Source organism: Phaethon aethereus, assembly GCF_964289735.1.
Source record: "Phaethon aethereus genome assembly, chromosome: 3".
NCBI classification, from domain to species: domain Eukaryota; kingdom Metazoa; phylum Chordata; class Aves; order Phaethontiformes; family Phaethontidae; genus Phaethon; species Phaethon aethereus.
In genome coordinates this window covers 28,877,715-28,893,860 of record NC_138576.1, presented here as the reverse complement: position 1 = coordinate 28,893,860, position 16,146 = coordinate 28,877,715, and the positions used below count along the sequence as shown (strand labels likewise).

The window sequence follows — 16,146 nt, the reverse complement described above, 5'->3', positions numbered from 1 at the left end:
TCCCCCTCCCTTCATTTTTAGTTTAAAGCCTTCCTTATACAGTCAGCCATCCTACTGGCAAAAATAGCTTTGACCTGCTTAGTCAGGTGAATCTTATCTCTCTCAAGCAGACAGTGATCTGCAAGCAGGGTCCCCTGGTCATACAACTCAAATCCTTGTCACCAACACCAGTTCTGGAACCAGTTATTGACTTCTCCTGTTAGTGCCCTTCTCCTGTTAATGCCCTTCTCCTCATTTCCCCTCCGTGGATCGAGGACACATCACTTGAGCCCCCATGCCCATGATTCTTGCGATTTATCTGCTACTGCTCTCCTACTTCATCACATAGTTACTTCGAGCCACCCAAAGTAAAAGTTGGTATGAATCATCTTTACTCAATGCATTGTCTTTGAGTAAGCTGAACAGTGTAAATGTCATCTTGAGTTGTGTGTCATTATAAAAGAGCTGCTTGCACACAAACAAAGCACTTCACTGATTTGTGCTTATCAAATCCTGTATAATCAGGAGAAAGAGAATTCAGAGTTGCATGTTAAATTTTGATGTTATGGGAGCTTTGTGAATAAACAACTATCAGCAATAACATATGTGGTATTTAATGTCAGCATTAATTTAGTGCACTTATTTTTCTTGTAAACACAGTTGCTAACATTAGTTTTAAGCCTCCTTCCATATATGAATGAAAAAAACAGCTTTATGACAGAAGATAGACATACTGAGATACTAGTTGTATACTCGTTAACAAATTTGTACTTGGAAAATGAAAGGCGTTGTTGCTGCCTAAACTTTAGTATTTTGCATTTGTAACTTAAATTTGCTAACAGAATGTTGATAGCGGCCATTCTCTTTGTAGCTTGCATTTGCACTTAATTACTTTTGATTCTTGAGAATAGATAATATAAGGTGCAATAGTAACGAGTTAAGAGAACAGCTAGGTGGCATTATTTTTCCAAACTCTGATACCTTATGAAAATGACACTCATTTGAATATGAATTTTTCAGCAGTAATTCATGTAAATGTTTACTTTTGCAATGACCCATCCAAACATCCTCCTCATATTTAAACAATACAGTTAAGGAAAAAAAAAAATAGTAAGAAAATTGCCATGCCATCATGTCAGCATTTCCAATCTGCTAGCAAAACTCTGAATTCTAAAATGTGTGTATTTCAGTTAATTCCTGGGAAAGCACAGGCTTCCCAGTTTGGATCAGATTAGGAATGTTCTTATTCAGAGTTTGTTTGATAGAGAAAAGATGTAGCCTGCTGGACTTACTGGCTGGTGGGCCACCTGCAAGGCATATTGATTTTCTAACTCGGTAAGAGCGGGCAATTTTTTTAAAACACAGGCAGTAGATTGCTGAAGGTACGAGCAGACAAACCTAGGAAAGCAGGTAGTACTCATGGTCTGTTCTTCATGACTGAAGATCTCCAAGTCCAAACCTCCAAACAAAGTCTGGGTATCACACAGGGTGTGGAAGCTGTTTCTGAGCAGTCTGTCTTTATAAACTCAGTAATGGTCTCTAGCAACTAATTCCACATATTCATTATGTGCCCTTAATTATTTTCTTCTATGGAATTTAATAATTTTTCAACATCCTTGTTTCTCTCTTTGGTCCTTGAAGTGAGTGAAACGTCTTTTTAACCATTGGTTTCCCTCTTATGTCAACATTGCATACTGCTGCTTACTCTTGATCTAGAAAATTTAGACGTCTGATGGTTTGGGTTTTTTTGACTCCTATCTATATACCATAATAAGAGGGGATATGAACTTGACATGCATTAAACTCCCTGATTTACTCAATAGTATACTTTTTCAGTAAGTTTTTTATCCCATTCTTCACATATCTCAATACTCATCCCTCCTTAGAAAGCAATTGTTCTTACTGAGCAGTTCAGAATAAACAATGACCAAGTTCTTTTCCATGATAATCTTCAAATTCAATCTAAAATGCAGTGATAGAAACAAATAGGTCAAATTATTAGCTTTAGTATTGCTTACTTTTTCAGTACTAAATCTCCAGTTACTAAATATTGTACAGTCATACAGCTGTTTGGTTTTTCTGCAGTAGCCTTCAGCCTTCTCCAGTTCTGAGTAACACAAATAACGGGTCCTCTGTCACTCATATCAGAAGAATTTTACACTTCATGACACCACACATTTATACATCACCAATTAATTTTGCTTTTAGTGCAGATTTTGGGATTGGACTGTTCTGCTCTCCTTTCCCTTTCTGTAACTTCTAGAGTTTATAATCTGTGATTATCTAATCTTCAATCTTGTGTTCTCAGAGTTTGCCAGGGTCATTTTGGAAAACCAGTAATTTTTTTCTTCCTTTTTGGTCATATTGCGAAGAGGGTAACTTTTCTGTTAACTGTGTAGTTATGTAAAAGCTATTTATCTACTTCTACCCAGTGGGATAACATCAGTCCTATACTTCAGGATAGAGGAAAAACTGGCTCTTTGCAGCTTGCTCCCTCTTCATGCTTGGGTAAAACACTAAAATGTCGTCTTCTCTATGTTGTTCTTTTTGTCCAGAACACCCATCTCTCTCCCTAGCCTACACCTGGGAGTAGGCCCTTCACCCTACCACAAAAATCCTCCTTTACTCTTTGTGATGAGCTGCCAGCCCCACTGGTTTTCCTTTGACAACCTACCTAGTCAGCAGAATAGAAAAGCAGGTAGCACAGGGTAACCTGCAGTGCTGCACCAGTGGCAGGGAGAGCAGCCCCTCGCATTTGGCTCCCTGTACCTGCCCAGGTGCTTCTACACTTCCCGAACAGCAGAGCAGCTGCAGCTCTGCAACATCAGCTGTGACAGCTTTAAGGTTAGAGAGCCCTTGTAAGGTAGGCCAACCCCCATCCCAGCTAAAAATTATGAGTGTTACAGAAGCTGGCTTCAGAACAGTTATTAAAGAAAAAACAAGAGTGAGCGAGAGAAGAAAAAAAAACCCACCTCACATGTTAGAGAGTACAACAGAGCCTGATGTAAGAAAAGGCCCAGAAGACAGTAAGGACAATAAAATAGAACTAAGTAGTAGTAATGTTTCATTTTATTTGATAGAAAGGTGCTTCAAAAATATGATTAACTATATACATTCTTATATGCTGTACATACAATTACATATACAAAATGTACACAATAGCAAACATCCTTCTGTTACATTTTATAGATGGCAGTTAATAACATGAGATAGAACTTACATCATATTTCATACCTGCTTTCATCCTGATACTGTCTACAAGGAATTAATAGACATGAGAGATGAAAAAGGCTAGCGGATCACTTAATTCATACCCCAGCCCACACAAAAGTCTTCTCCACGGGGAATTTTATTAGTGCATTGTTCTAGTACAGTTAGGTTTGCAGCACTTCCCTTTAGAGGTATTTGGCTGCTAACCTTATCTTCAGATTTTTTCCTGGCATTCATCGCAATACTATTTCTAATTTATTTCTGTAACTCAGATCTCCTGAGTTATAGAAACCCTCCTCAAATCAAGCTACATTTCTTCAACTTTATGTTGTTTTTGTTTTTTTAATCTTGATTCCTTAGTTGTTTGTTTGCCACATATGAAGTAGATTTAACTATTAGTACTCTCTGTTCTGGGAGGAGTACACTCAAGCACAAAAGCTATAATCCAAGTGTTCTCTCCTTCCCGTGCTACTGGCACACTGTAAACCTGGAACCAGTCAGCAAGGAAAAAAATGTACCTTCCCTCCTCCTCCTCAGGCAATTACAGGGTGTGTGACTGCTAGCTGCTCCCTGGTGGGTGTCAGATCTCAAGAGCAACTGCCCAGTTACTGGGATTGTTCTGGTCCCAGTTCCATGAGGAATGCTCTACCTATCTACCCATTCTCTAAGCAAGAGGTAGCATACCAAAATCAAAACAGAGGGAGATGAGTCTGGGAACTCCGTCCTTTACTAGTCGCTTCCAAGAGACTGTCCTCCATTTCCCAACTGGAGGGATCAGGCATCCTTACCCTATGGACCTGAAAGTGAGAGCTGCCAAACCAGCAGAGTACCAGCAGCAGAAGGCCTGTGAGAGAAGCCACGGTGTCCACAACCAAACAGGCTATCCTGCAGGACTCTTCCCTGAGCTCAGAGAGAACATGGCTTCTTTCATTGCCTTCCCAATTTTCAGAGGTTAAAAAGGAGCTGCTGCTTTCCTGCAGACATCTTGAGAGCTGCAGTTTCACTGTGCTAAGAATGTTTTCTTCTTTCCAAGTTAACAGCATCCTTAAATATCTATTTTATTTCTTCTCTGCTCATGTGGCCCTGTGCTTTCTAACCCTGTGCTGGCTATAGTCTTAATTTCAATGGGAAATTTTTCAATTTTATTTTCATACCATCTTTTTTGTATTATTATGCAATAGCTTTCTATGATCAGTAAAGCATCAGCTTTTCCATCAGCTGTCAAGTTGAAAGCATGGGGATTAAGGTTCCTCCTACACATTATTTTGGTATTACTTTAAATAATATTTTTTCTAACTAAGGGGAACTCTACTTACATTCTTCAGAACAAGTTTATATTTTTTGAATTACTGCATAACATGCATATATTTAATAATATCTTAAAGCAAAAGATATTCATATGCCTTCATTTTTTTTCTAGGCTGTGGGATTTTCATTTGTTTGGGAAAACGATTCTCAGGTTTCTGTTCTGCTTGCAGTATTTCTGTCCACTGTTGCTAGGCCCATTTAGATATTATTTCTTTTTTATTTTATGCTACTCCTTAATCTCCATGGAGAATTTGAACTGGTATGAAATACCTTCTATTACTCTTTGTCTGAATTCCTGAGATCCCGTCTCCAGCCATGGTTGGGAGAGGGCGCTGGTGAGCTTCTGGTGAGATCAGACTCCACCTTAGAAGATGTGGGTTTGGAACACTCCTGCTGACCTCGTGTGGTGGGAGGTGGAGTTGTCAGACAGCTGTCACTTTGCTGAATTCGTGGATTAGCAACTGGTGAATCATCATCCTGCTGGTCTTGTGTGCTGGGAGGAACAGCCAAAGAGATGATGCCCTGAGGAGCAGCTGTTGAACCACTGTTGAGACAATTTATAACTAAGCTTGAGACATTGGCATGAAATGTGCAATTACTACTGTTCTTAGTTTCCAAACAGTAGAGTTTATCAGTTAACTAGTTTTCTTCCTTGACACATTCCCCTTCTTCTTGTTTCACCTCAGCCTAATAGGTCTGAGATGGTGACTTGTCTGTCTCATTGGATTTGACTCCAAATTCCTTCCCTTGAATCAGAATTGTATTCTGGGGAAGGGTGGAGGAGGTGGGCAAGGAAGGAGGAATAGCAATGGAGGAGAACAAAATTGCAGTATCACCAGTTTTAAAAGTTAGGAAGCTGTGTGTTAAGTCGTTACTAAAGGTACTGCACAACTGCATTTTTTCTTGACCCCTCTCAGTATTTCATCACTGGAAGGCAAACTGAAGTAGTAACAGTGAGATTATGAGCACTTTTAAATTTTCCTAATTTTCTTACAGAGAAAACTTCATAGAATCATAGAATAGTTTGGGTTGGAAGGGCCTTTAAAGGTCATCTAGCCCAACCTCCCTGCAGTCAGCCGGGACATATTCAACTAGATCAGGTTGCTCAGAGCCCCGTCCAACCTGACACTGAATGTTTCCAGGGATGGGGCATCTACCACTGCTCTGGGAAACCTGGGCCAGTGTTTCATCACCCTCCTTGTGAAAAAATTTCTTCCTCATATCTAGTCTAAATCTGCCCCCTTTTAGTTTAAAACTATTACACATTGTTCTATCACAACAGGCCCTGCTAAAAAGTCTGTCCCCATCTTTCTTCTAAGCCCCCTTTAAGTACTGGAAGGCTGCAATAAGATCTCCCCAGAGCCTTCTCTTCTCCAGGCTGAACAACCTCAACTCTCTCAGCCTTTCTTCAGGGGAGAGGTGTTCCAGCCCTCTAATAATTTCTGTGGTCTCCTCTGGACCCACTCCAACAGGTCCATGTCTTTGCTGTGCTGAGAGCTCCAGAGGTGGACACAGGACTCCAGGTGGGGTCTCACCAGAGCAGAGCAGAGGGGCAGAATCACCTCCCTTAACCTGCTGTCTGCGCTGCTTTGGATGCAGCCCATGATATGGTTGGCCTTGTGGGCCGTAAGCACACATCACCGGCACATGTCCAGCTTTTTGTCCACCAGTACCCCCATGTCCTCCTCAGCAGGGCTGCTCTCAATCCCTTCATCCCCAGCCTGTATTGACCCAGGTGCAGGACCCTACACTTGGCCTCTTTGAACCTCATGAGGTTCACATGGGCCCACTTCTTGAGCTTATCCAGGTCCCTCTGGACAGCATCCCATCCCTCAGGCTAACTTGTGTCATCTGAGTTAAAGGAATCACCGCTGTTATCTTGATCACTTACACGGTGTGTAAATGCTTCTACAGTGAGGAAAAAAACAACCCAGAATTGTTAACAGCGCTAGCTCAAGGTTCTCCTGTCAAGGCTTCAGGAATACTGTGTCTGTACATGAGAAGACTCAGGAATTAGCAAAATTTGTGGCTTTATCTGATGAAGATAAAGATTTAAAACATAAAATATATAAGATTTAATACTTCCCAAGAAGACAGAGTCTGTGTTTCTGTGCTGTTATTTTTACCACCTGTGTCAAGGACAAGGAAAAATACTACAGTGAATCAATGTACACTGTACGTTACAAATACAGAGGACCTTTGTTTTATGAAGCCTTCACATCTCTAGGAGAAAAGCATTAACATAGTAAACTGTATTTTAGCCTGGCTGGTGCATTTGTTTATTGTTTCCAGATGGGAAAACCTCTGTATGTTGATTCTTCCAACAGATATTATCTGAGTATTTCTCAAGTAGTAATTCATAGACCACTGGTGGTCCATGGAGTACTTCCAGGTGGCTTAGAGAGGAATTTTAGTAGGAAAGCACTGCTACTTTTCAAAGAATTGTGTCATAACATAGTCAAATATTTTGGGGTGGTTTGTTTTGTCTTGTTTTTTGTTATGAAGTGTCTTACAGTTGCAAATATGGATTTTAAAACATGCATGAGGTAACTAAACTAGGAAGTAAAATATTACTTTGGTATGGAAAGCGTAAGTAAGGACAAATCTGTTCTCCCTGTCTCACTGATTTTAATCTCTTACCCTGTTCCTGAGGAGAGGCTTGAGAGAGTTGGGACTGTTTAGCCTCAAGAACACCCAAGGGAATCTTACCTATGTGTATTAATATCTGATGGGAGGGTGTAAAGATGGAGCCTCTTCTCAGTGGTGCCCAGTAACAGGAACCAGAGGCAATGGGCACTAACTGAAACACAGAAGGTGCCCTCTGATCATCAGAAACACTTTTTCAGTGTGAGGGTGACTGAGCACTGGCACAGGTTGCCTTGAGAGGTTGTGGAGTCCCCATCTTTGGAGAAATTCAACCCAACTGTACATCACTCTGAGCAACCTGGTCTAGGTTGACCCTGCTTTGAGCAGCGGGGTTTGGACTAGCCAATCTCCAGAGGTCCCTCCCAACCTCAACTACTCTGTGATATGTACATTTGGTATATATGTACCATGTACCATGCAAATAGCTGACTTCACCGACTATGTGGATGAGTTCACCAATTTTAGATTAGTCTTTTTCGCAGGGCAAGAATGCCCATAATAAGCAAGATGTTATTTAATAAAACCTCTGCCCCAATAATTTAGACTCTTCTGGCAGTAAAAGAATGCTAATTTAGCTCTCCTACAGTCCTTTTATCAGTAGGTACTTTACTATATTTACTTGTGGATTAATTGAGGCACAACAGGTGACATGAAATGGAATGACTGGTCTCTGGAGAGCCTACAGAGAATAAGTAAATAATGCCAAATCTAAAATAGACGTATTGATCAAAGTAACTCCATGTGTTTACTTCTGTCTTCTCTTTGTGTAATTTAGTAGCTGTGTGCTGCTTTGTCTAGAAGGAACAACTTTTTTTTCTTTTTTCCCTGCAATGTTAAGCTGGACTGCTTCTGTATTATGTACTTTTTGTAATAAAGTTATGAAAATATTTACCTACTTGGCAATGCATATATGAACACAATATCTTCACCGTAATTTTAAGATTCCTTCTAGATTTTGTTACCACAGGATAATACATAGAATTACACATTGCAGGCTCCATTTTTTTTTTTTTTTTTAAGACTTACCAAAAGCTATGCTTCTGAAAAGCACCTGAGTTAAGATCTTTGCTTAAAATTGGCTTCTTGGTGCAGTTGTTCAGTTTTTGTCCCATCATTCGCCTAATTAAAGCATCATCTGTGTTTGGAAACAATTGTTTTGTGATTCCTGCAAAATAAAGAGATGATAAGTATGAGGCCTCCAAATGAGGGAGACTACAGGTGTGTAACTGTTAAAATGCAGTTACTGCATCTTTGATATTTCCAGCTACTTCAGCTTCAGCTCTAGTTACTTCACTGTATTCACTTACTACTTCATTGATTTTGCACATACCAGCTCTTGCTTTTCTCTGTGCCTTCCATATTGCCGTGCCTGCTCTTGGCAAACTCAGAGGGAACTCCAGGGCCACAAGGGCTTCCTGTAGCAAGTCATCTGTGTTTGCTCATCCTCTCTTCCTTCGTTCTGTTGTTGATTGAAGAGTCCTATTCCTATCCTTGTCAGACCTCATGCCTCTGCATATTGCAATTTCTGTTCCTTAATTTTCATTTGCAGGTGATGTCTCTTGACCTAAAAATTTCACTTCTGTTTCGCCTGGCTAACTTTTTCAAATGCAATACTAACAGGACTCCACATTAGGAACGCGATTCCTTCTCCTCTCTTCTCCATCATCTTCCATTCCCTTGATTTCCACTCCCTTTCATCTCATTATGAAGTCTTACAGTTTCCATCTTCTTTAAATAATCTGATCTACTACCTCATTTTCTACAGTCCTAGATCTCCGAGGCTTCCTTCTTATTTTTCTTTTTCTCTTGTATAATGTTGACACTTTTCTATTCGAATTCAGGAGTGTTCTCACTTCCCCTAACAGACTTCTTTGACTCCTCTATAGCCTTCCCTTTGCCACTGAGTTCTCCGCAGCATGCTGTATTCAGTGTCCTGATTATCTTCTCTGCTTCTCTTTTCAGTTTTGCCTAGACCCTTCCCCAGAATCCACCTTTAGAAAAGTTGCTAGGATCCCTTAGAATCATAGAATGATTTAGGCTGGAAAAGACCATCAAGATCATTGTTCTTCTCATCCCATTAAATCTTTTCAATTTTTGGCAGACATCATTCTGAAATTGTCTCACTTTACCTCTAAATAGATTTTCACCATCTTACACTCTCTTTCCTCTCTCTTGACTTTGGACATTTTTCTCTATCTGGGATCTTAAAGAAAAGAGGTTTCTGCAACTGATAACTTTTGAAACTGCTGCCCACTTTCAACAAAACTGGACCAAGGTACAGGAAGTGGAGCTAAGCTGGGAAGGGAACCGAGACAACTGGGGAAGTCCAAAGGAATGGCAATGGGGGAGGGATTCCAGTACAGGAATTTAGGCTATGTTGTTCAAGTATTAAGCTATAGGTGTGAATCAAATAAAAACCAGGCTTCATGTGCTCACCAAATACTGTTTTCTTTAAAGCTGCTACTTCCATATGAAATGATTTTGCTTCCTATGCACCAAACATTTCCTGCCTTAAACCTCAGCATAAAACAAATTTTGTTTACTTCTCTGATCACTATTCCTGTCTCCTACACTTATTGTCTCATTTTGCCTCCAGCACTACTTAAAATGTCAGAATTCATAACATTCACTAACTTCAGAATATAGCACATATAATTTTAAATTTGATCGAAGCCTGTCCTCTCTTTGCCTTCCCTTATCTGTTATCATCATGCTCCAAGTTTGACTGTTGCAGATTAACCTTTCAAAGGCTAAAAAAATTTATAATATCACTGTGCCTGAGTAGCCACTTAAATACAACCCACAAAATTCACACAATAGAAATACCACTACTTAGCATTTCACTGAGAGTACTTATAACAGATGGTTTAAAAGAGTATGAAGCCAAAGAAGGAAATATGAAAAAGCACATCACCTGAGTAGACCAGCTGTTAAGCATTACAGCCCCTCCCTCAGAGATAGCCCTGTGCCAAGTCAGTGCCACATTGAGTAATGTTAACAAGTCATCACCTATGATTTCCTGAACTTCATTCTGATTCATAGCTGGTTTTGCTGCTTTATCCTTTGAAGAGGAGGACTTTGCACCCGTCAGGCTGTGTGTAGCCATGTATTCATGTGTATAAAGTGCTTGCATCAAGTCATTTATAAACTTTTGAGGTTTGCTCTTGTTACAAAGTGCAATCTGCCACTTTTCGATCTTGAACTGGAAAACAAAATTGGTCATAGGCATAACTATTGCAGTTCTGTAGAAATATATAGTATTACCTCTGAAACATCCTTTTAGTTTTCTTTTTTTAAACCACAATGTCAAAAGTAATCTCTGCAAACCATGTGCTTGAGATCAACGCTACACTTGCGTACCACTCAATGTTTGCCACTGTACATGCAGGTTGATTTTTTTCAGAAGCAAGTGTGGGGGGAAGACTAAGGACCCCATTCATCCTAGCAAACACTTCACCAAGCGATCCTTATTACTCACTAGTGGAGAGAGGACATGTTCAGACATATTTAAATCCTTCTGCTTGCACTCCATGCAGCCTGGCTGTGGTCCAGTTCTGGCATGGATTCTGTACAGCCTTGGGAGCGTGGCACTATGCCCAAGCTAATATTCCTGCCTCTGAGCAGACATGCCCTAAGAACTGTGACATCTGGTTCTGGGCTTTGAGAGTGACTTCTACACACAGCAGTTGTACAGCCTAGAGTATTTGAACTCTCCTAATGAGCAATTTTGAGCTACCTCTATTAAGTAAGGCTAGGTAGCTTAGCAAATTAGGTCTTTTTATTTCTTTGGAGATGTTAGGTTGAATTTTGAGTATTGCAATATTCAGTCAAAACACCATACCTTGATAATTTTTCATAGATTTCTTGGGGTTTAGGACCCCATGACAACACAGAATGATTTCTACAGACTGGCATGACTCAGTACATAAAAATGTTTATGTGAATGCAGTTTACAATTTATTCTTTTATTTATTCCAATTATTCTTTTGGTTGGGTCTTCATATTTTTCACATACAGCCTCTGTGCCTGAGATTTCTCATTTATGCTCTATTATTATTACAGAGAATAGAGGAACATCTTTACGCAGTATCTATGTATGTATATGTATTTCTATTTAACTGCTGGCCGGTGTCTGGAACAAGAGCAGAAACATACCATTCTCCATTTACTTATTAACAGTTTAAACAGACTGCTGGTATTTTTCTTATATTATCTCTGAAACACTACCACTCCCCTTTGGCATCGAAAGCATCAGGCTGGAAGTTATCCCTGGATCTCAGTATTTTCTTCATGCATCCGCATTCTGCCCTTAGTCACAGATGTGCAAAGCCACCGGAATCAAAGCGAGTTTGAGAATGTACCAGCACACTGAATTAAATCTAGTGTTTCTCATGGAAAGAGCCTTTTGCACAAAAGGAGCTCATTAGTCACATCATCAACTGAATGATGGTAAAATGACTTTTACTGATGCTAATTTTTTATATTTAATTTACTCTAACAGTAAAGTCTGTACTGTATAAAGTTTTAATTTTTATCCCTGAAATTGCCTTTTAACTGACCTGTTTTTCAGTCTGTTGCTCCTCATCTTCCACATTCAGAGTTATTGGTGAGCTGGAATTACTATGCATAGCTGCATATGAATCTGCTAACGGATTGTTAGATGCTTTCCAAACAGCATGTGAATGCAGACTGGATGTAGATGTTGTCACTCCCCCTTTGAGCAGTGCTTCAGCCATCCCTACCAGTTCCTCAAAATGGGTGACTGCCTGTGGCAACACTGAAATCAAATAGAAAGTGATGGGTAAAAGTAATCGAAGTTTTCAGACTCTCATTATGTAAGCATGTATTTTTTTTTGTAATTAGATTCCTGTTGTACTGCAAAAGAGTCAAAGTAGTCAGCAAAAATGCTGACTAGTTTTTGTCTATTCTCTCAAAGCTTTTCCTGCCATTCTGCTGTCCCCACCCATGAAGATCTGGCCTCTGTTTTTAGAATAGGGTAGATCAGTTCTCTACAAGGCTAAGAGGAATCACTAGTTTATGCCCATCATGGCACTAAGCTGCCTATTTCTTTTTTTCTTTTCACTATCTCAAAATTGCCACAAGTCTGTAAAGCTAATGAATATGAGCTAAGTAATGTTATGTCTGATTTTTTTTTGCTTCGAAGAAGTTACATAGACTGCATACACTTTTTTCCTCCTCTTTTTAATCTATAAAGAGTATCTTTCAAATGGCCCTTTCTCCAAGTAATATTTATTTTCAAATATAAACTTTTATTGAGTCCGTTATGAAGAATCAATTCAGCAGAGTGAAAAGGATGCAAAGGATGAAGAATCAGCAAGATACAGAATCACTAACTTATTAGAAAATACTGTTCAAGACTAATACAGGATGTATTAGCTTAAGATGTAAGGCAAATGGACTTAAATGTGTAAGAAAATTTGTTGGACACAAACAAAATGTTTAAAAATAATATTCAGAAAAGTGAGGGTGAATGATTCAAACCAAAATGAATAACATATACAACAGAATCAGGTGGTTAATGAAACTGGTAAGCACTTGCAGAATCATATGACACTAAAAAGAGAGATACTAGGCTGTCTAGGGATGGCATGATGTGGCTGGCAAGAAGTAGCAAATCCTCTTTAAACCTTATTCATTCGCTAATGTTTCGAAATTTTGGATTCAGTCTTGGCTGACCCAGAGTAAGGGTCAGGGACAAGCAAGAGGGGCTTCAGAGATGATCCCTAAATGATGAAGGATTCACTTATAAAAGAACAAAATGGTTCATCTCTGGGAAAGGACTAAATTAGTTGTACCTGGAACTAACTCAGATTATCAACAATGAGGAATTACTAAAGTAATTTGAAATGAAATCATTCCTGAATAAAGAAAACTTCAGTAGATCAAGAATAACTGTTAATAAATAAGATTAGTTGGACTGGTCAGTGGAGTGTTTGAGCTTAGCCAATGGTTATACACAGCATACAGAAAGGTTCTCTTGGGAACGACGGACAGGATTTAGACAGATTTTTCCATTTCAAACTCTATGATTGCATGGCCTCTGTGTAAAACAGGTTTTTCTAAGTGCTGCTGGAATTAAATGTTGCCATATATCAAAGACTTTGATGCTAATGGTAGGCCTTGATTGTGTCAGGTGCTTGAGCATCCATAATTCCCATCCAAATGGCCTCTTATAAATCAAGCTTTTCACGACCTTCAGGCTTTCCTCTTCATCAAAATAATTCCCCTGACTTTACCTTGAAGCATCACCAGGGACTGCCTTAGGCGGCAGTTTTCTCTCATGGTGTCTGTCAGCTTCCTCTTGAGACTTTTTATTTTGGCACACAGTTCTACCTTGGATAGTTGAAATAAAGGCTCTTCATCGTCGCTACTACTTTCACTGTACAGAAAGTTGCTTCCTGAGTATGTTTGTTTCTGGAAAAAAAACAAAAACCAAAAAACAAAATGTGCTATCTAGAGCAACAACAACATAGAATTAAAGCATTAAAAGTAACATTAAAATATCTGGCTAAATCAGAATGCTGTCTTTGTACACAGAATGTATAAACAGACTCTGCATTTTAATAATAGCTGTTACTGAACATAAGATATTACCATTCCTATTAAAATTCAAAATGAAATATCAGGGTCATTCATAACTGTTAGGTACTTCTCCCCCTGTTCTCTGTTCAACAATTTTCTAAGGCAGAGTCTTCTGGAACTGTTAACTTCACTAAAACAAGAGTCTTGCGCCCCCCTAAACAAATACATTTCAATTTGCTTTTGCTTAATACATTAAAATTGCTGAAGATCAGATGTTTACCTGTTTGTTAATTAAAGATGTTTCAAGTTGACTCAGGATGTTGGCAGGAGCAGATGCCTGTAATGATTTCTTTCTTTTTATATGCTTCATCATCTCCCCCTGTAAACAAGAGCATAATAGTGCCTTTGCATCCTACAGAGCCTTTCATTACAGGATCTTGTGGTATACCAGAAACTTTTATTCACTGTGCACTTGACATTCTTCATTAATATTTTTGAAAAATATAACATTTTGTTAAGATTTATGTTTTCTTTCCCCACATTTTGTCACTGCGGATCTCAGCACAATGCAAAGCTCAGAAAACCTGGTCCCTTCCCTTCCTTATGCAGTGGCCAGATTTCTGTCTTATGGGAGAAAATATAATGGAGCTACAGAGCGTCTATGTCTTGAATAACACTTCTCTCTTTAAAAAAGCAAAGGACAAAATTCATTGGCCTAATTACTCTGACAGGTTATTGTGCTGAGGTACCATGTGAAGATTGTATTCCTACCTTTGCTATACATGTTTTGTATATTATATTTTGAAGAATCAATAATTACGGTCTATTTCATTCCATTATGGGTCTACCAATATCAGGCACATAAAGACAGAAATTCACCTGTTCTTTATCCAGGTCACTGTCTTCACTCTCTGAGAATATCATTTCTATCCTCTTCCTCTTGCCTTTTCCAAGGACTTGTATTTTTGTAATTTCATCTGCTCGTAATATCTTTTGCATCATTTCCACCAGCTCTTGGGGGTCATCTGAAGTGATGGGGAAAAAAAAGGCCAAAGCACAGAAAATCAGGTAGCGCTTTACAACTAGATTAAAATTTTGTCTCAGAAAAATGCTCTGGAACTGCGCTCACCACTCATGTACACAACTTTCACCAGGTGCTTTTCTGTCTTTCTTTCTCCCACAGGCCAGTTTACTAGCACATGCTCATTTGGTTTCAGAAGTCTTTCTAGTTCATTGTCATCACTGGGAAGGTCCTGTATCCATGAAGTCTCTCCGATTTGCAGTGAATTATCATTTACAAAATCAAACAGTGTGAATTTTTTCATTGTTAAGTGGTTTGCTTGTCACACAGACACCGCCTGCAGGAAGTCATAGGAAAAATAGCTGTTACCATGTCAGGCCACAGGAATGTTACAAAGAATACTTTAAAAAGCCCCAAACAACCCTCCTATTCCTGGATTTTGGTTATTACCTTGTATGAAAATATGTTTATTTGTTATTTACAAATTTGTTTATTTACATGTTACATGTCCCCTGAAAGATAGGAGATGGTCTGCTCGATACATGTACATTTGACAGTTGCCTCCAAAACTATGCACAGAAAACAGCTTTCACTCACAAGAGCCTTTGCTTCCGTATTACTACCATGCCTTATGTATCTGTCTGTCTGTCTATCTATCTACCTATATCTATCTCCTGTCCAGAATCTTTATTACTACTACATTTGCCCCAATGGAAGTTTTAAGTCCAGCATCTGCCTAAAAAATACAGGTGTGATGATAAATTTCTGTAGAATGAGGGAAAGTACTGGCTCTACATGCTATTAAGAGGGATGTATGGCTTCCAGGGCTGTATTAATCGTCTTACAGGCAGCAAGATGTACAATTACAGACACAAAAAAACAACCCAGAGCAACCCAGGACAACCGACTGGGTGAGCTATGACACATTCTGGCAGTGGAAAACTTGACGTACAAAAGGAAGGACAGACTGAGGACTGGAAGAGAGCTGGGCTGCTTCACGAAGAACAACAGCTACAAGGAGAAGCCAGACACAAATACATAGCTAAATCATTTTCTCACATAAAACAATATTTTTAAAGCAAAGGACGTTTCTGGGCTTTTTTAAGCACTGAAGTTCCACATTGGGAGCAGGTAACAAGTCACGCTTTGTGCTTTATTTTTCTAATTAAGCTGATATGCCTTACAGGAATGTGTGAAATGTAACATACAGTATTAAACTCCACTGGAAATGTAACCAGTTTATTTAAGTGCTTCCACTACAGTCAGAGAAGATATTTTCTACTTTAAAATTATTAAATCAGATAAAACCAATAAATAGGAAGTCTGATTTTGTCAAATCTTGGTCGTCTTTCCAACAAACATATGGTTCGGCCTGTCAGTTCATTGAAGTGAAATAATTTTAGAGAGCTGCAAACTCATGAATTCCCAGATGTGACAGT

At 39.1% G+C, this 16,146-nt stretch overlaps 1 protein-coding gene across 1 annotated transcript; it reads right to left on the bottom strand.

Annotated features, from left to right (window-relative positions):
• Positions 1 to 7,726: 7,726 nt before the first annotated feature.
• Positions 7,727 to 15,011, bottom strand: BEND6 (BEN domain containing 6; the record flags this gene model as incomplete). Its single annotated transcript, XM_081998015.1, has 6 exons — positions 7,727 to 8,308; positions 10,153 to 10,345; positions 11,703 to 11,920; positions 13,401 to 13,617; positions 14,566 to 14,711; positions 14,816 to 15,011. 6 exons carry the CDS (start codon positions 15,009 to 15,011, stop codon positions 8,166 to 8,168), a joined length of 1,113 nt encoding a protein of 370 aa, XP_081854141.1. The 3' UTR covers positions 7,727 to 8,165.
• Positions 15,012 to 16,146: the final 1,135 nt, after the last annotated feature.